General features: G+C 45.0%; 1 protein-coding gene across 5 annotated transcripts in view; it reads right to left on the bottom strand.

Annotated features, from left to right (window-relative positions):
- The window catches only part of aimp1b (aminoacyl tRNA synthetase complex interacting multifunctional protein 1b), a 59,747-nt gene that overhangs the window by 14,257 nt on the left and 25,326 nt on the right, over window positions 1-20,164 (bottom strand). For 4 of the 5 annotated variants that reach the window (XM_055901216.1, XM_055901215.1, XM_055901214.1 and 1 more), the window contains exon 2: window positions 843-943. In XM_055901216.1, the coding sequence (XP_055757191.1) occupies window positions 843-894 (52 nt within the window). In that variant the 5' untranslated portion in view covers window positions 895-943. Of the gene's footprint in view, window positions 1-842; window positions 944-6,105; window positions 6,313-20,164 lie in introns of all 5 variants that reach the window. The other variant, XM_055901217.1, reaches the window with a different exon arrangement.

Here is a 20,164-nt window from a genome sequence, read left to right as displayed (position 1 = left end):
AGAGCGAGAGAGGCAGATAGAGAGAGAGCGAGATAGAGAAAGAGGCAGATAGAGAGAGAGCGAGATAGAGGCAGATAGAGAGAGAGAGAGGCAGACAGAGAAAGAGCGAGATAGAGAGGCAGATAGACAAACAGACAGCAATAGACAGAGAGAGAGAAACAGACAGAGGCAGATAGAGGGAGAGCGAGATAGAGGCAGACAGAGAGAGAGCGAGATAGAGAGGCAGATAGAGAAAGAGAAAGATAGAGAGGCAGACAGAGAGAGAGCGAGATAGAGAGGCAGATAGAGAGAGAGAGAGAGAGAGAGAGAGAGAGAGAGAGAGAGAGAGAGAGGGAGGAGAGAGAGAGAGAGAGAGAGAGAGAGAGAGAGAGAGAGAGAGAGAGAGAGAGAGAGAGGCAGACAGAGGAGGAGGCAAACAGAGAGAGAGCGAGATAGGGGCAGATTGTGAGAGAGTGAGATAGAGAGGCAGACAGAGAGAGAGAGAGTGAGATAGAGAGGCAGACAGAGAAAGAGGCAGATAGAGAGGCAGATAGAGAGAGAGCGAGATAGAGAGGCAGATAGAGAGAGAGAGGCAGACAGAGAAAGAGGCAGATAGAGAGGCAGATAGAGAGAGAGCGAGATAGAGGCAGATTGTGAGAGCGAGAGACAGAGAGGCAGACAGAGAGGCAGGCAGAGGAGGAGGCAGACAGAGAGAGAGCGAGATAGAGAGGCAGATAGAGAGAGAGAGAGAGGCAGATAAGGAGAGAGCGAGAGAGAGAGAGAGAGAGAGAGAGAGAGAGACAGATAAAGAGAGCGAGAGACAGAGAGGCAGACAGAGAGGCAGACAGACAGTGTTTTCTTACGTTCCTTATCCTTCAGCAGCAGCACCTGTGTTGTGAAATACTCCATGATCATTTCACTCTCCTTGGGGTCCAGCTTCCCCAGAGCTGACAGACCTGGTATACTGGGGGAGAAAGAAAACACAGTCATCACTATTGCCTCAATCAATCAATTAATCCCATTTTTAGTGGTCAAAAATACACATATTTAACAGCTGTTATTGCCGGTGTAGATAAATACTTGTGTTCCTAGCTCCAACAGTAATATCTAACTAAATGCTTGTGTTTCTAGCTCCAACAGTGCAGTAATATCTAACTAAATGCTTGTGTTCCTAGCTCCAACAGTGCAGTAATATCTAACTAAATGCTTGTGTTCCTAGCTCCAACAGTGCAGTAATATCTAACTAAATGCTTGTGTTCCTAGCTCCAACAGTGCAGTAATATCTAACTAAATGCTTGTGTTCCTAGCTCCAACAGTGCAGTAATATCTAACTAAATGCTTGTGTTCCTAGCTCCAACAGTAATATCTAACTAAATGCTTGTGTTCCTAGCTCCAACAGTGCAGTAATATCTAACTAAATGCTTGTGTTCCTAGCTCCAACAGTGCAGTAGTATCTAACTAAATGCTTGTGTTTCTAGCTCCAACAGTGCAGTAGTATCTAACTAAATGCTTGTGTTCCTAGCTCCAACAGTGCAGTAATATCTAACTAAATGCTTGTGTTCCTAGCTCCAACAGTGCAGTAATATCTAACTAAATGCTTGTGTTCCTAGCTCCAACAGTGCAGTAGTATCTAACTAAATGCTTGTGTTTCTAGCTCCAACAGTGCAGTAGTATCTAACTAAATGCTTGTGTTCCTAGCTCCAACAGTGCAGTAATATCTAACTAAATGCTTGTGTTCCTAGCTCCAACAGTGCAGTAGTATCTAACTAAATGCTTGTGTTCCTAGCTCCAACAGTTCAGTAGTATCTAACTAAATGCTTGTGTTTCTAGCTCCAACAGTTCAGTAGTATCTAACTAAATGCTTGTGTTCCTAGCTCCAACAGTTCAGTAGTATCTAACTAAATGCTTGTGTTTCTAGCTCCAACAGTTCAGTAGTATCTAACTAAATGCTTGTGTTCTTAGCTCCAACAGTGCAGTAATATCTAACTAAATGCTTGTGTTCCCAGCTCCATCAGTGCAGTAGTATCTAACTAAATGCTTGTGTTCATAGCTCCAACAGTGCAGTAATATCTAACTAAATGCTTGTGTTTCTAGCTCCAACAGTTCAGTAATATCTAACTAAATGCTTGTGTTTCTAGCTCCAACAGTGCAGTAATATCTAACTAAATGCTTGTGTTCCTAGCTCCAACAGTTCAGTAGTATCTAACTAAATGCTAGTGTTCCTAGCTCCAACAGTTCAGTAATATCTAACTAAATGCTTGTGTTTCTAGCTCCAACAGTACAGTAATATCTAACTAAATGCTTGTGTTCCTAGCTCCAACAGTACAGTAGTATCTAACTAAATGCTTGTGTTTCTAGCTCCAACAGTGCAGTAATATCTAACTAAATGCTTGTGTTCCTAGCTCCAACAGTTCAGTAATATCTAACTAAATGCTTGTGTTCCTAGCTCCAACAGTTCAGTAATATCTAACTAAATGCTTGTGTTCCTAGCTCCAACAGTTCAGTAATATCTAACTAAATGCTTGTGTTTCTAGCTCCAACAGTTCAGTAATATCTAACTAAATGCTTGTGTTCCTAGCTCCAACAGTTCAGTAATATCTAACTAAATGCTTGTGTTCCTAGCTCCAACAGTGCAGTAATATCTAACTAAATGCTTGTGTTCCTAGCTCCAACAGTTCAGTAATATCTAACTAAATGCTTGTGTTTCTAGCTCCAACAGTGCAGTAGTATCTAACTAAATGCTTGTGTTCATAGCTCCAACAGTTCAGTAATATCTAACTAAATGCTTGTGTTTCTAGCTCCAACAGTTCAGTAATATCTAACTAAATGCTTGTGTTTCTAGCTCCAACAGTTCAGTAATATCTAACTAAATGCTTGTGTTTCTAGCTCCAACAGTTCAGTAATATCTAACTAAATGCTTGTGTTTCTAGCTCCAACAGTTCAGTAATATCTAACTAAATGCTTGTGTTTCTAGCTCCAACAGTGCAGTAGTATCTAACTAAATGCTTGTGTTTCTAGCTCCAACAGTTCAGTAATATCTAACTAAATGCTTGTGTTTCTAGCTCCAACAGTGCAGTAATATCTAACTAAATGCTTGTGTTTCTAGCTCCAACAGTGCAGTAATATCTAACTAAATGCTTGTGTTTCTAGCTCCAACAGTGCAGTAATATCTAACTAAATGCTTGTGTTCCTAGCTCCAACAGTGCAGTAGTATCTAACTAAATGCTTGTGTTCCTAGCTCCAACAGTGCAGTAATATCTAACTAAATGCTTGTGTTTCTAGCTCCAACAGTGCAGTAATATCTAACTAAATGCTTATGTTTCTAGCTCCAACAGTGCAGTAATATCTAACTAAATGCTTGTGTTCCTAGCTCCAACAGTTCAGTAATATCTAACTAAATGCTTGTGTTTCTAGCTCCAACAGTGCAGTAATATCTAACTAAATGCTTGTGTTCCTAGCTCCAACAGTGCAGTAATATCTAACTAAATGCTTGTGTTTCTAGCTCCAACAGTACAGTAGTATCTAACTAAATGCTTGTGTTCATAGCTCCAACAGTTCAGTAATATCTAACTAAATGCTTGTGTTCCTAGCTCCAACAGTGCAGTAATATCTAACTAAATGCTTGTGTTCCTAGCTCCAACAGTTCAGTAATATCTAACTAAATGCTTGTGTTCCTAGCTCCAACAGTTCAGTAATATCTAACTAAATGCTTGTGTTTCTAGCTCCAACAGTACAGTAATATCTAACTAAATGCTTGTGTTTCTAGCTCCAACAGTGCAGTAATATCTAACTAAATGCTTGTGTTCCTAGCTCCAACAGTGCAGTAGTATCTAACTAAATGCTTGTGTTTCTAGCTCCAACAGTGCAGTAATATCTAAGTAAATGCTTGTGTTCCTAGCTCCAACAGTGCAGTAATATCTAACTAAATGCTTGTGTTCCTAGCTCCAACAGTGCAGTAATATCTAACTAAATGCTTGTGTTTCTAGCTCCAACAGTACAGTAATATCTAACTAAATGCTTGTGTTTCTAGCTCCAACAGTGCAGTAATATCTAACTAAATGCTTGTGTTTCTAGCTCCAACAGTGCAGTAATATCTAACTAAATGCTTGTGTTCCTAGCTCCAACAGTTCAGTAGTATCTAACTAAATGCTTGTGTTTCTAGCTCCAACAGTGCAGTAATATCTAACTAAATGCTTGTGTTTCTAGCTCCAACAGTGCAGTAATATCTAACTAAATGCTTGTGTTTCTAGCTCCAACAGTGCAGTAATATCTAACTAAATGCTTGTGTTTCTAGCTCCAACAGTGCAGTAATATCTAACTAAATGCTTGTGTTCCTAGCTCCAACAGTGCAGTAATATCTAACTAAATGCTTGTGTTTCTAGCTCCAACAGTGCAGTAATATCTAACTAAATGCTTGTGTTCATAGCTCCAACAGTTCAGTAATATCTAACTAAATGCTTGTGTTCCTAGCTCCAACAGTGCAGTAATATCTAACTAAATGCTTGTGTTCCTAGGTCCAACAGTGCAGTAATATCTAACTAAATGCTTGTGTTTCTAGCTCCAACAGTACAGTAATATCTAACTAAATGCTTGTGTTTCTAGCTCCAACAGTGCAGTAATATCTAGATAAATGCTTGTGTTCATAGCTCCAACAGTTCAGTAATATCTAACTAAATGCTTGTGTTCCTAGCTCCAACAGTGCAGTAATATCTAAGTAAATGCTTGTGTTTCTAGCTCCAACAGTGCAGTAGTATCTAACTAAATGCTTGTGTTCCTAGCTCCAACAGTGCAGTAGTATCTAACTAAATGCTTGTGTTCCTAGCTCCAACAGTGCAGTAATATCTAACTAAATGCTTGTGTTCCTAGCTCCAACAGTAATATCTAACTAAATGCTTGTGTTCCTAGCTCCAACAGTGCAGTAATATCTAACTAAATGCTTGTGTTTCTAGCTCCAACAGTGCAGTAATATCTAACTAAATGCTTGTGTTCCCAGCTCCAACAGTGCAGTAATATCTAACTAAATGCTTGTGTTCTTAGCTCCAACAGTGCAGTAATATCTAACTAAATGCTTGTGTTCCCAGCTCCATCAGTGCAGTAGTATCTAACTAAATGCTTGTGTTCCTAGCTCCAACAGTACAGTAATATCTAACTAAATGCTTGTGTTCCTAGGTCCAACAGTGCAGTAGTATCTAACTAAATGCTTGTGTTTCTAGCTCCAACAGTGCAGTAATATCTAACTAAATGCTTGTGTTCCTAGCTCCAACAGTGCAGTAATATCTAACTAAATGCTTGTGTTCCTAGCTCCAACAGTACAGTAATATCTAACTAAATGCTTGTGTTTCTAGCTCCAACAGTGCAGTAATATCTAGATAAATGCTTGTGTTTCTAGCTCCAACAGTACAGTAATATCTAACTAAATGCTTGTGTTCCTAGCTCCAACAGTACAGTAGTATCTAAATAAATGCTTGTGTTTCTAGCTCCAACAGTACAGTAATATCTAACTAAATGCTTGTGTTTCTAGCTCCAACAGTGCAGTAATATCTAGATAAATGCTTGTGTTTCTAGCTCCAACAGTACAGTAATATCTAACTAAATGCTTGTGTTCCTAGCTCCAACAGTACAGTAGTATCTAGATAAATGCTTGTGTTCCTAGCTCCAACAGTGCAGTAATATCTAGATAAATGCTTGTGTTTCTAGCTCCAACAGTAAAGTAGTATCTAGATAAATGCTTGTGTTCTTAGCTCCAACAGTACAATAATATCTAACAATACACACAGATCTAAAAGTTAAATAATGGAATAAAGAAATACATAAATATTAGGACGAGCAATGTCGAAGTCCGGAGCATAAATACACTATATGCATACACAGTACCAGTCAAAAGTTTTGAAACACCTACTCATTCAAGGGTTTTTCTTAATTTTTACTATTTTCTACATTCTAGAAAAATAGTGGAAACATCAAAACTATGAAATAACACATATGGAATCATGTAGTAACCAAAAAAGTGTTAAACACATCAAAATATATTTTCTATTTTAGATACTTCAAAGTAGCCACCCTTTGCCTTGATGACAGCTTTACACACTCATGGACTTTTCTCAACCAGCTTCATGAGGTAATCACCTGGAATGCTTTTCAAACAGCCTAGAAGGAGTTCCCACACATGCTGAGCACTTGTTGGCTACTTTTCCTTCACTCTGCGGTCCAACTCATTCCAAAACATCGAGATCAGGTGATTGTGGAGGCCAGGTCATCTGATGCAGCACTCCATCACTCTCCTTCTTGGTCAAATAGCCCTTACACAGCCTGGAGGTGTGTTGGGTCATTGTCCTGTTGAAAACAAATGATAGTCCCACTAAGCGCAAACTAGATGGGATGGTGTATCTCTGCAGAATACTGTGGAAGCCATGCTGGTTAAATGTGCCTTGAATTCTAAATCACTGACAGTGTCACCAGCAAAGCACCCCCACACCATCACACCTCCTCCTCCATGCTTCACGGTGGAAACCACAAATGCAGAGATCATCCATTCACCTACTCTGCATCTCACAAAGACACGGCGGTTGAAACCAAAAATCTCACATTTGTAGGACAGATTTCCACCAGTCTAATGGCTAATGTCCATTGCTCGTGTTTATTTGACCGAGCAAGTCTCCTCTTCTTATTGGTGTCCTTTGGTAGTGGTTTCTTTGCAGCAATTCGACCATGAAGGCCTGATTCACTCAGTCTCCTCTGAACATTTGATGTTGAGATGTGTCTGTTACTTGAACTCTGAAGCATTTATTTGAGCTGCAATTTCTAAGGCTGGTAACTCTAATGAACTTATCCTCTGCAGCAGAGGTAACTCTGGGTCTTCCTTTCCTGTGGCGGTCCTCATGAGAGCCAGTTTCATCATAAAGCGCAATGGTTTTTGTGACTGCACCTGAAGAAATGTTCAAAGTTCTTGAAATTTTCCGGATTGACTGACCTTCATGTCTTAAAGTAATGATGGACTGTCGTTTCTCTTTGCTTATTTGAGCTGTTCTTGCCATAATATGGACTTGGTCTTTTACCCAATAGGGCTATCTTCTGTATACCACCCCTACCTTGTCACAACACAGCTGATTGGCTAAAACACATTAAGAAGGAAATAAATTCCAAAAATTAACTTAAGGCACTACTGTTATTTGAAATGCATTCCAGGTGACTACCTCATCAAGCTGGTTGAGAGAATGCCAAGAATGTGCAAAGCTGTCATCAAGACAAAGGGTGGATATTTTGAAAGAAATATAAAACATATTTTGATTTGTTTAACACTTTTTTGGTTACTACATGATTCCATAAGTGTTATTTCATAGTTTTGACGTCTTCACAATTATTCTACAATGTAGAAAATAGTACGAATAATGGAAAATCCTACTGTGAAGAATCTCAAATATAAAATACATTTTGATTTGTTTAACACTTTGAAAATAGTACCGTTTTTTTTTTCAAGATGATATGGACAGTATGTGGAAAGAATATGTAGTATATCTGAAGAATACGTGGATAGAATACTGTATGTACAGCAATAGTTGAATAGGATGGACTTGACTAGAATACAGTATTATACATATGAAATGAGTAAAACAGTATGTTAACATTATTAAAGTGACCAGTGTTCCATCTCTATGGAGATAGGCCAGCAGCCTCTAAGATGCAGGGTTGTGTAGCCGGATGGTAGTCGGATAGTGACAGTGACTAAGTTCAGGGCAGGGTACTGGGTGGAGGCCCAGCTAGTGATGGCTATTTAACAGTCTGATGGCCTTGAGATAGAAGCTGTTTTTCAGTCTCTTGGTCCCTGCTTTGATGCACCTGTAACTGACCTCGCCTTCTGGATGATAGCGGGGTGAACAGGCAGTGGCTTGGGTGGTTGTTGTCCTTGATGATCTTTATGGCCTTCCTGTGACATCGGGTGGTGTAGGTGTCCTGAAGGGCAGGTAGTTTGCCCCCGGTGATGCGTTGTGCAGACCTCACTACCCTCGGGAGAGCATTACAGTTGTGGGCGGAGCAGTTGCCGTACCAGGCGGTGATACAGCCCGACAGGATGACCTCGATTGTGCATCTGTAAAAGTTTGTGAGGGTTTTAGGTGACAAGCCGAATTTCTTCAGCCTCCTGAGGTTGAAGAGGCGCTGCTGCATCTTCCTCACCATGCTGTCTGTGTGGGTGGACCAATTCAGTTTGTCCGTGATGTGTACACCGAGGAACTTAAAACTTTCCACCTTCTCCACTACTGTCCTGTCGATGTGGATGGGGCGTGCTCCCTCTGCTGTTTCCTGAAGTCCACGATCAGCTCCTTCGTTTTGTTGACGTTGAGGGAGAGGTTATTTCCCTGACACCACTCCGCCAGGGCCCTCACCTCCTCCCTGTAGGCCGCCTCGTCATTGTTGGTAATCAGGCCTACCAGTGTTGTGTCGTCTTCAAACTTGATGATTGAGTTGGAGGCGTGTGTGGCCACACAGTCGTAGGTGAACAGGTAGTACATGAGGGGGCTGAGCACGCACCCTTGTGGGGCCCCTGTGTTGAGGATCAGAGTAGTGTTTCCTACCTTCACCACCTGGGGGTGGCCCGTCAGAAAGTCCAGGACCCAGTTGCACAGGGCGGGGTTCAGACCCAGAGCCCCGAGCTTAACGATGAGCTTGGAGGGTACTATGGTGTTGAATGCTGAGCTACAGTCAACAAACAGCATTCTTACATAGGTATTACTCTTGTCCAGATGGGATATGGCAGTGTGCAGTGTGATGGCGATTGAATCGTCTGTGGATCTATTGGGGTGGTAAGCAAATTGGAGTGGGTTTAGGGTGGCCGATAGGGTGAGGTGATATGATCCTTGACTAGTTTCTCAAAGCACTTCATGATGACAGAAGTGAGTGCTACGGGGCGATAGTCATTTAGCTCAGTTCCCTTTGCTTTCTTGTGAACAGGAACAATGGTGGCCATCTTGACGCATGTGGGGACAACAGACTCGGATAGGGATTGATTATGTCCGTAAACACACTAGCCAGCTGGTCTGTGTATGCCTCTGAGGACACGGCTTGTGATGCCGTCTGGGCCGGCAGCCTTGCGAGGGTTAACACGGTTAAATGTCTTACTCACATCGACCACGGAGAACGAGAGCCCACAGTCCCCGAGAGCGGCCCGCGTCAGTGACACTGTGTTATCCTCAAAGCGGGCGAAGATGGTGTTTAGCTTGTTCAAGAGCAAGATGTCAGCGGTAATCAAATTGCTACCCAGACAATTTGCATTGCCCCCCCCACCCCTCTGTTCATTATCTACGCATAGTCACTTTAACTGTACCTACATGTACATATTACCTCGACTAACCGGTGCCCCCACACATTGCCTCTGTATCGGTACCCTCTGTATATTAGCATCACTACTGTTATTTTACTGCTGCTCTTTAATTATGTGTTATATTTATTAGTACTTTTCACTTATCTATTTTTTACTTAACAGTTATTTAAAAAAAAATATACATTGTTGGTTAAGGGCTGGTGGGTAAGCATTTCACGGTACGGTCTACTACACCTGTTGTATTCAGCATTTCACTGTAAGGTCTACTACACCTGTTGTATTCAGCAGTTCACTGTGAGGTCTACTACACCTGTTGTATTCAGCATTTCACTGTAAGGTCTACTACACCTGTTGTATTCAGCATTTCACTGTAAGGTCTACTACACCTGTTGTATTCAGCAGTTCACTGTGAGGTCTACTACACCTGTTGTATTCAGCATTTCACTGTAAGGTCTACTACACCTGTAGTATTCAGCATTTCACTGTGAGGTCTACTACACCTGTTGTATTCAGCATTTCACTGTAAGGTCTACTACACCTGTTGTATTCAGCATTTCACTGTAAGGTCTACTACACCTGTTGTATTCAGCATTTCACTGTACGGTCTACTACACCTGTTGTATTCAGCATTTCACTGTGAGGTCTACTACACCTGTTGTATTCAGCATTTCACTGTGAGGTCTACTACACCTGTTGTATTCAGCATTTCACTGTACGGTCTGCTACACCTGTTGTATTCGGCAAAAATTTGATTTGATTTGACATGGAGGCTAGTGGTAGACAGGGTGACGTGGAGGCTAGTGACAGACAGAGTGACGTGGAGGATAGTGACAGACAGAGTGACGTGGCGGCTAGGGACAGACAGACACAGTGACATGGAGGCTAGTGACAGACAGAGTGACGTGGAGGATAGTGACAGACAGAGTGACGTGGAGGCTAGTGACGGACAGACACAATGACGTGGAGGCTAGTGACGGACAGACACAATGACGTGGAGGCTAGTGACGGACAGACACAATGACGTGGAGGCTAGTGACGGACAGACACAATGACGTGGAGGCTAGTGACGGACAGACACAATGACGTGGAGGCTAGTGACAGACAGACAGAGTGACGTGGAGGCTAGTGACGGACAGACACAATGACGTGGAGGCTAGTGGTAGACAGAGTGACGTGGAGGCTAGTGACGGACAGACACAGTGACGTGGAGGCTAGGGACAGACAGACACAGTGACGTGGAGGCTAGGGACAGACAGACACAGTGACGTGGAGGCTAGTGACAGACAGACAGAGTGACGTGGAGGATAGTGACAGACAGACAGAGTGACGTGGAGGCTAGTGACGGACAGACAGAGTGACGTGGAGGATAGTGACAGACAGAGTGACGTGGAGGCTAGTGATAGACAAAGTGACGTGGAGGCTAGTGATAGACAGAGTGACGTGGAGGCTAGTGATAGACAGACAGAGTGACGTGGAGGCTAGTGATAGACAGACAGAGTGACGTGGAGGATAGTGACAGACACAATGACGTGGAGGCTAGTGATAGACAGACACAATGACGTGGAGGCTAGTGATAGACAGACAGAGTGACGTGGAGGCTAGTGATAGACAGAGTGACGTGGAGGCTAGTGATAGACAGAGTGACGTGGAGGCTAGTGATAGACAGACAGAGTGACGTGGAGGCTAGTGATAGACAGACAGAGTGACGTGGAGGCTAGTGATAGACAGACAGAGTGACGTGGAGGCTAGTGATAGACACAATGACGTGGAGGCTAGTGACGGACAGACAGAGTGACGTGGAGGCTAGGGATAGACAGACAGAGTGACGTGGAGGCTAGTGATAGACAGGTTGACGTGGAGGCTAGGGATAGACAGACAGAGTGACGTGGAGGCTAGTGACAGACAGACAGAGTGACATGGAGGATAGTGACAGACAGACAGAGTGACGTGGAGGCTATTGATAGACAGACAGAGTGACGTGGAGGATAGTGACAGACAGACAGAGTGACATGGAGGATAGTGACAGACAGACACAATGACGTGGAGGCTAGTGACGGACAGACAGAGTGACGTGGAGGCTAGGGATAGACAGACAGAGTGACGTGGAGGCTAGTGACGGACAGACAGAGTGATGTGGAGGCTAGTGATAGACAGACAGAGTGACGTGGAGGCTATTGATAGACAGGTTGACGTGGAGGCTAGTGATAGACAGGTTGACGTGGAGGCTAGTGACAGACAGACAGAGTGACGTGGAGGCTAGTGACAGACAGACAGAGTGACATGGAGGATAGTGACAGACAGACAGAGTGACGTGGAGGCTAGTGACGGACAGACAGAGTGACGTGGAGGATAGTGACAGACAGAGTGACGTGGAGGCTAGTGATAGACAGAGTGACGTGGAGGCTAGTGATTGACAGACAGAGTGACGTGGAGGCTAGTGATAGACAGACAGAGTGACGTGGAGGCTAGTGACAGACACAATGACGTGGAGGCTAGTGATAGACGGAGTGACGTGGAGGCTAGTGACAGACAGGGTGACGTGGAGGCTAGTGACAGACAGAGTGACGTGGAGGCTAGTGATAGACAGGGTGACGTGGAGGCTAGTGATAGACACAATGACGTGGAGGCTAGTGACAGACAGGGTGACGTGGAGGCTAGTGACAGACAGAGTGACGTGGAGGCTAGTGATAGACAGACAGAGTGACGTGGAGGCTAGTGATAGACAGACAGAGTGACGTGGAGGCTAGTGATAGACAGACAGAGTGACGTGGAGGCTAGTGATAGACACAATGACGTGGAGGCTAGTGACGGACAGACAGAGTGACGTGGAGGCTAGTGATAGACAGGGTGACGTGGAGGCTAGTGATAGACAGGGTGACGTGGAGGCTAGTGACAGACAGACAGAGTGACGTGGAGGCTAGTGACAGACACAATGACGTGGAGGCTAGTGATAGACAGACAGAGTGACGTGGAGGCTAGTGACAGACACAATGACGTGGAGGCTAGTGATAGACAGACAGAGTGACGTGGAGGCTAGTGATAGACAGAGTGACGTGGAGGCTAGTGATAGACAGAGTGACGTGGAGGCTAGTGATAGACAGACAGAGTGACGTGGAGGCTAGTGATAGACAGAGTGACGTGGAGGCTAGTGACAGACAGAGTGACGTGGAGGCTAGTGACAGACAGAGTGACGTGGAGGCTAGTGACAGACAGGGTGACGTGGAGGCTAGTGACAGACAGAGTGACGTGGAGGCTAGTGATAGACAGACAGAGTGACGTGGAGGCTAGTGATAGACAGACAGAGTGACGTGGAGGCTAGTGATAGACAGACAGAGTGACGTGGAGGCTAGTGATAGACACAATGACGTGGAGGCTAGTGACGGACAGACAGAGTGACGTGGAGGCTAGTGATAGACAGGGTGACGTGGAGGCTAGTGATAGACAGGGTGACGTGGAGGCTAGTGACAGACAGACAGAGTGACGTGGAGGCTAGTGACAGACACAATGACGTGGAGGCTAGTGATAGACAGACAGAGTGACGTGGAGGCTAGTGACAGACACAATGACGTGGAGGCTAGTGATAGACAGACAGAGTGACGTGGAGGCTAGTGATAGACAGAGTGACGTGGAGGCTAGTGATAGACAGAGTGACGTGGAGGCTAGTGATAGACAGACAGAGTGACGTGGAGGCTAGTGATAGACAGACAGAGTGACGTGGAGGCTAGTGATAGACAGACAGAGTGACGTGGAGGCTAGTGATAGACAGAGTGACGTGGAGGCTAGTGACAGACAGAGTGACGTGGAGGCTAGTGACAGACAGAGTGACGTGGAGGCTAGTGATAGACATACAGAGTGACGTGGAGGCTAGTGATAGACAGACAGAGTGACGTGAAGGCTAGTGACAGACAGAGTGACGTGGAGGCTAGTGATAGACAGACATAGTGACGTGGAGGCTAGTGATAGACAGACAGAGTGACGTGGAGGCTAGTGACAGACAGAGTGACGTGGAGGCTAGTGATAGACAGACAGAGTGACGTGGAGGCTAGTGATAGACAGAGTGACGTGGAGGCTAGTGACAGACAGAGTGACGTGGAGGCTAGTGACAGACAGAGTGACGTGGAGGCTAGTGATAGACAGACAGAGTGACGTGGAGGCTAGTGATAGACAGACAGAGTGACGTGGAGGCTAGTGACAGACAGAGTGACGTGGAGGCTAGTGATAGACAGACAGAGTGACGTGGAGGCTAGTGATAGACAGAGTGACGTGGAGGCTAGTGACAGACAGAGTGACGTGGAGGCTAGTGATAGACAGACAGAGTGACGTGGAGGCTAGTGATAGACACGTAGATAAATCTGTCTATCTGATCGTATGCTCTTCTGGATGCAAAGCAGCATCCTGCCTGAATCATTCTAGATGATTTACTTATAATGCATCATAATCATCGTCCTATACACACAAACACAGTGCCTTGCGAAAGTATTCACCCCCTTGGCATTTTTCCTATTATGTTGCCTTACAACCTGGAATTAAAATGGATTTTTGGGGGGTTTGGATCATTTGATTTACACAACGTGTCTACCACTGAAGACGCACAATATTTTTTCTTGTGAAACAAACACGAAATAAGACAAAAAACAAGACAAAAAACAGACAACTTGAGTGTGCATATAACTATTCACCCCCCCAAAGTCAATACTTTGTAGAGCCACATTTTGCAGCAATTACAGCTGCAAGTCTCTTGGTGTATGTCGCTATAAGCTTGGCAGATCTAGCCACTGGGATATTTTGTCCATTCTTCAAGGCGAAACAGCTCCAGCTGCTTCAAGTTGGATGGGTTCCGCTGATGTACAGCAAATCTTTAAATCATACCACAGATTCTCAATTGGGTTGAGGCCTGGGCTTTGACTAGGCCATTCCGAGACATTTAAATGTTTCCCGCTTAAACTACTCGAGTGTTGCCTTAGCCGTATGCTTAGGGTCATTGTCCTGCTGGAAGGTGAACCTCCGTCCCAGGCTCAAATCTCTGGAAGACAAACAGGTTCCCCTCAAGAATTTCCCTGTATTTAGCGCCATCCATCATTCCTTCTATTCTGACCAGTTTCCCAGTCCCTGCCGATGAAAAACATCCCCACAGCATGATACTGCCACCAGCATGCTTCACTGTGGGGATGGTGTTCTTGGGGTGATGTGAGGTGTTGGGTTTGCGCCAGACATTGCGTTTTCCTTGATGGCCAAAAAGCTCAATTTTAGTCTCATCTAACCAGAGTACCTTCTTCCATGTTTGGGGAGTCTACTACATGCCTTTTGGCGAACACCAAATGTGTTTGCCTATTTTTTTCTTTAAGTAATGGCTTTTTTTCTGTCCGCTCTTCCGTAAAGCCCTGCTCTGTGGAGTGTACGGCTTAAAGTGGTCCTATGGACAGATACTCCAATCTCCGCTGTGGAACTTTGCAGCTCCATCATGGTTATCTTTGGTCTCTTTGTTGTCTCTCTGATTAATGCCCTCCTTGCCTGGTCTGTGAGTTTTGGTGGGCAGCCATCTCTTGGCAGGTTTGTTGTGGTGCCATATTCTTTCCATTTTGTAATAATGGATTTAATGGTGCTCTGTGGGATGTTAAAAGTTTCAGATATTTTTTTATAACCCAACCCTGATCTGTACTTCTCCACAACTTTGTCCCTGACCTGTTTGGAGAGCTCCTTGGTCTTCATGGTGCCGCTTGCTTGGTGGTGTCCCTTGCTTAGTGGTGTTCCAGACTCTGGGGCCTTGCAGAACAGGTGTATATACACTGAGATCATGTGACAGATCATGTGACACTTAAATAAAGTCCACCTGTGTGCAATCTAACTAATTATGTGACTTCTGAAGGTAATTGCACCAGATCTTATTTAGGGGCTTCATAGCAAAGGGGGGAATACATATGCACACACCACCAAGATTATTTTAAAAAAGAAAATCATTTCACTTCACCAATTTGGACTATTTTGCATAGGTCCATTACATGAAATCCAAATAAAAATCAATTTAAATTACAGGTTGTAATGTAACTAAATAGGAAAAACGTGAAGGGGGATGAATACTTTAGCAAGGCCCTGTATCAGTTAGACAGTAGCTTGTCTCCCCCATGGCATACACCTCACCTCTGCTCTCCTCTCACTCAACATCTCAATTATCTATGATGACACATGTTTACACACACACACACACACACACACACACACACACACACACACACACACACACACACACACACACACACACACACACACACACACACACACACACTATGTAAAGTCAGAGCTACTCGATGACGTAAAGAGAGACTGAGGTTCTCACAGAGCAAGAAGACTGTTTACACAGTGTGTGTGTGTGTGTGTGTGTGTGTGTGTGTGTGTGTGTGTGTGTGTGTGTGTGTGTGTGTGTGTGTGTGTGTGTGTGTGTGTGTGTGTGTGTGTGTGTGTGTGTATGTGTGTGTGTGTGTGTGTGTGTGTGTGTGTGTGTGTGTGTGTGTGTGTCTGTGTGTGTGTGTGTGTGTGTGTGTGTGTGTGTGTGTGTGTGTGTTTCTAAACCATGCTTATCACTGAGTAAAGTATAAACAGTATGAGGAAGAGGAAGAGCAGTAACATATAGTAATATATGAAGTAGTGTAGTATAAACAGTACGATGAAGAGCAGTAACATATGCCCCAGGATACTACAACTGGTGACTGTCATTCCTTAATCCAGGATACTTCAACTGGTGACTATCATTCCTTAATCCAGGATACTTCAACTGGTGACTGTCATTCCTTAATCCAGGATACTACAACTGGTGACTGTCATTCCTTAATCCAGGATACTACAACTGGTGACTATCATTCCTTAATCCAGGATACTTCAACTGGTGACTGTCATTCCTTAATCCAGGATACTACAACTGGTGACTGTCATTCCTTAATCCAGGATACTACAACTGGTGACTATCAATCCTTAATCCAGGATACTTCAACTGGTAAAATTCCTTCATCACAGCTCTGAATCTATCAGATGTATTCTCCTGGGTAGTCACCAGTTGTAACGTCCTGGGTAGTCACCAGTTGTAACGTCCTGGGTAGTCACCAGTTGAAACGTCCTGGGTAGTCACCAGTTGAAACGTCCTGGGGTAGTCACCAGTTGAAATGTCCTGGGTAGTCACCAGTTGAAACGTCCTGGGTAGTCACCAGTTGAAACGTCCTGGGGTAGTCACCAGTTGTAATGTCCTGGGGTAGTCACCAGTTGTAATGTCCTGGGGTAGTCACCAGTTGAAATGTCCTGGGTAGTCACCAGTTGAAACGTCCTGGGGTAGTCACCAGTTGAAATGTCCTGGGTAGTCACCAGTTGAAACGTCCTGGGTAGTCACCAGTTGAAACGTCCTGGGGTAGTCACCAGTTGTAACGTCCTGGGGTAGTCACCAGTTGTAATGTCCTGGGGTAGTCACCAGTTGTAATGTCCTGGGTAGTCACCAGTTGTAATGTCCTGGGGTAGTCACCAGTTGGAACGTCCTGGGGTAGTCACCAGTTGTAACGTCCTGGGTAGTCACCAGTTGTAACGTCCTGGGTAGTCACCAGTTGTAATGTCCTGGGTAGTCACCAGTTGAAACATCTTGGGTAGTCACCAGTTGTAATGTCCTGGGTAGTCACCAGTTGTAATGTCCTGGGTAGTCACCAGTTGTAATGTCCTGGGTAGTCACCAGTTGTAACGTCCTGGGTAGTCACCAGTTGTAACGTCCTGGGGTAGTCACCAGTTGTAATGTCCTGGGGTAGTCACCAGTTGTAACGTCCTGGGGTAGTCACCAGTTGTAACGTCCTGGGTAGTCACCAGTTGTAATGTCCTGGGGTAGTCACCAGTTGAAACGTCCTGGGTAGTCACCAGTTGTAATGTCCTGGGTAGTCACCAGTTGTAATGTCCTGGGGTAGTCACCAGTTGAAACGTCCTGGGTAGTCACCAGTTGTAATGTCCTGGGGTAGTCACCAGTTGAAACGTCCTGGGTAGTCACCAGTTGTAATGTCCTGGGTAGTCACCAGTTGTAATGTCCTGGGGTAGTCACCAGTTGAAACGTCCTGGGTAGTCACCAGTTGTAATGTCCTGGGTAGTCACCAGTTGAAATGTCCTGGGGTAGTCACCAGTTGAAATGTCCTGGGTAGTCACCAGTTGTAATGTCCTGGGTAGTCACCAGTTGTAATGTCCTGGGGTAGTCACCAGTTGAAACGTCCTGGGTAGTCACCAGTTGTAATGTCCTGGGTAGTCACCAGTTGAAATGTCCTGGGGTAGTCACCAGTTGAAACGTCCTGGGTAGTCACCAGTTGTAATGTCCTGGGTAGTCACCAGTTGTAATGTCCTGGGTAGTCACCAGTTGAAACGTCCTGGGTAGTCACCAGTTGTAATGTCCTGGGTAGTCACCAGTTGTAATGTCCTGGGGTAGTCACCAGTTGTAATGTCCTGGGGTAGTCACCAGTTGAAACGTCCTGGGTAGTCACCAGTTGTAATGTCCTGGGTAGTCACCAGTTGTAATGTCCTGGGTAGTCACCAGTTGAAACGTCCTGGGTAGTCACCAGTTGTAATGTCCTGGGTAGTCACCAGTTGTAATGTCCTGGGGTAGTCACCAGTTGTCATGTCCTGGGTAGTCACCAGTTGTCATGTCCTGGGTAGTCACCAGTTATAATGTCCTGGGGTAGTCACCAGTTGAAACGTCCTGGGTAGTCACCAGTTGTAATGTCCTGGGTAGTCACCAGTTGTAATGTCCTGGGTAGTCACCAGTTGTAATGTCCTGGGTAGTCACCAGTTGTAATGTCCTGGGTAGTCACCAGTTGTAATGTCCTGGGTAGTCACCAGTTGTAATGTCCTGGGTAGTCACCAGTTGTAATGTCCTGGGTAGTCACCAGTTGAAACGTCCTGGGTAGTCACCAGTTGTAATGTCCTGGGTAGTCACCAGTTGTAATGTCCTGGGTAGTCACCAGTTGTAATGTCCTGGGTAGTCACCAGTTGTAATGTCCTGGGTAGTCACCAGTTGTAATGTCCTGGGGTAGTCACCAGTTGTAATGTCCTGGGTAGTCACCAGTTGTAATGTCCTGGGGTAGTCACCAGTTGAAACGTCCTGGGTAGTCACCAGTTGTAATGTCCTGGGTAGTCACCAGTTGTAATATGCTGGGTAGTCACCAGTTGTAATGTCCTGGGTAGTCACCAGTTGTAATGTCCTGGGTAGTCACCAGTTGTAATGTCCTGGGTAGTCACCAGTTGCAATGTCCTGGGTAGTCACCAGTTGAAACGTCCTGGGTAGTCACCAGTTGTAATGTCCTGGGTAGTCACCAGTTGAAACGTCCTGGGTAGTCACCAGTTGTAATGTCCTGGGTAGTCACCAGTTGTAATGTCCTGGGTAGTCACCAGTTGTAATGTCCTGGGTAGTCACCAGTTGAAACGTCCTGGGTAGTCACCAGTTGTAATGTCCTGGGTAGTCACCAGTTGAAACGTCCTGGGTAGTCACCAGTTGTAATGTCCTGGGTAGTCACCAGTTGAAACGTCCTGGGTAGTCACCAGTTGTAATGTCCTGGGTAGTCACCAGTTGTAATGTCCTGGGTAGTCACCAGTTGTAATGTCCTGGGTAGTCACCAGTTGTAATGTCCTGGGTAGTCACCAGTTGTAATGTCCTGGGTAGTCACCAGTTGTAATGTCCTGGGTAGTCACCAGTTGTAATGTCCTGGGTAGTCACCAGTTGTAACGTCCTGGGGTAGTCACCAGTTGTAACGTCCTGGGTAGTCACCAGTTGTAATGTCCTGGGTAGTCACCAGTTGTAATGTCCTGGGTAGTCACCAGTTGTAATGTCCTGGGGTAGTCACCAGTTGTAATGTCCTGGGGTAGTCACCAGTTGTAATGTCCTGGGGTAGTCACCAGTTGTAATGTCCTGGGTAGTCACCAGTTGTAATGTCCTGGGGTAGTCACCAGTTGTAATGTCCTGGGGTAGTCACCAGTTGTAATGTCCTGGGTAGTCACCAGTTGTAATGTCCTGGGTAGTCACCAGTTGTAATGTCCTGGGTAGTCACCAGTTGTAATGTCCTGGGTAGTCTTCTTTTGACACTGTGTTAACAACCCTCCAGGCGAGCTTCAATGCCATACAACTCTCCTTCCGTGGCCTCCAATTGCTCTTAAATACAAGTAAAACTAAATGCATGCTCTTCAACCGATCGCTGCCTGCACCTGCCCGCCTGTCCAGCATCACTACTCTGGACGGCTCTGACTTAGAATAGGTGGCCAACTACAAATACCTAGGTGTCTGGTTAGACTGTAAACTCTCCTTCCAGACCCACATCAAACATCTCCAATCTAAAGTTAAATCTAGAATTGGCTTCCTATTTTGCAACAAAGCATCCTTCACTCATGCTGCCAAACATACCCTTGTAAAACTGACCATCCTACCAATCCTCGACTTCGGTGATGTCATTTACAAAATAGCCTCCAAAACCCTACTCAATAAATTGGATGCAGTCTATCACAGTGCCATCCGTTTTGTCACCAAAGCCCCATATACTACCCACCACTGCGACCTGTACACTCTCGTTGGCTGGCCCTCGCTTCATACTCGTCGCCAAACCCACTGGCTCCAGGTCATCTACAAAACCTTGCTAGGTAAAGTCCCCCCTTATCTCAGCTCGCTGGTCACCATAGCAGCACCTACCTGTAGCACGCGCTTCAGCAGGTATATCTCTCTAGTCACCCACAAAACCAATTCTTCCTTTGGACGCCTCTCCTTCCAGTTCTCTGCTGCCAATGACTGGAACGAACTACAAAAATCTCTGAAACTGGAAACACCTATCTCCCTCACTAGCTTTAAGCACCAGCTGTCAGAGCAGCTCATAGATT

The sequence above is a fragment of the Salvelinus fontinalis genome, chromosome 36, assembly GCF_029448725.1.
Source record: "Salvelinus fontinalis isolate EN_2023a chromosome 36, ASM2944872v1, whole genome shotgun sequence".
Classification (NCBI taxonomy): domain Eukaryota; kingdom Metazoa; phylum Chordata; class Actinopteri; order Salmoniformes; family Salmonidae; genus Salvelinus; species Salvelinus fontinalis.
The sequence above is the reverse complement of the archived record's forward strand: the minus strand, read 5'-3'. Positions and strand labels throughout refer to the sequence as shown.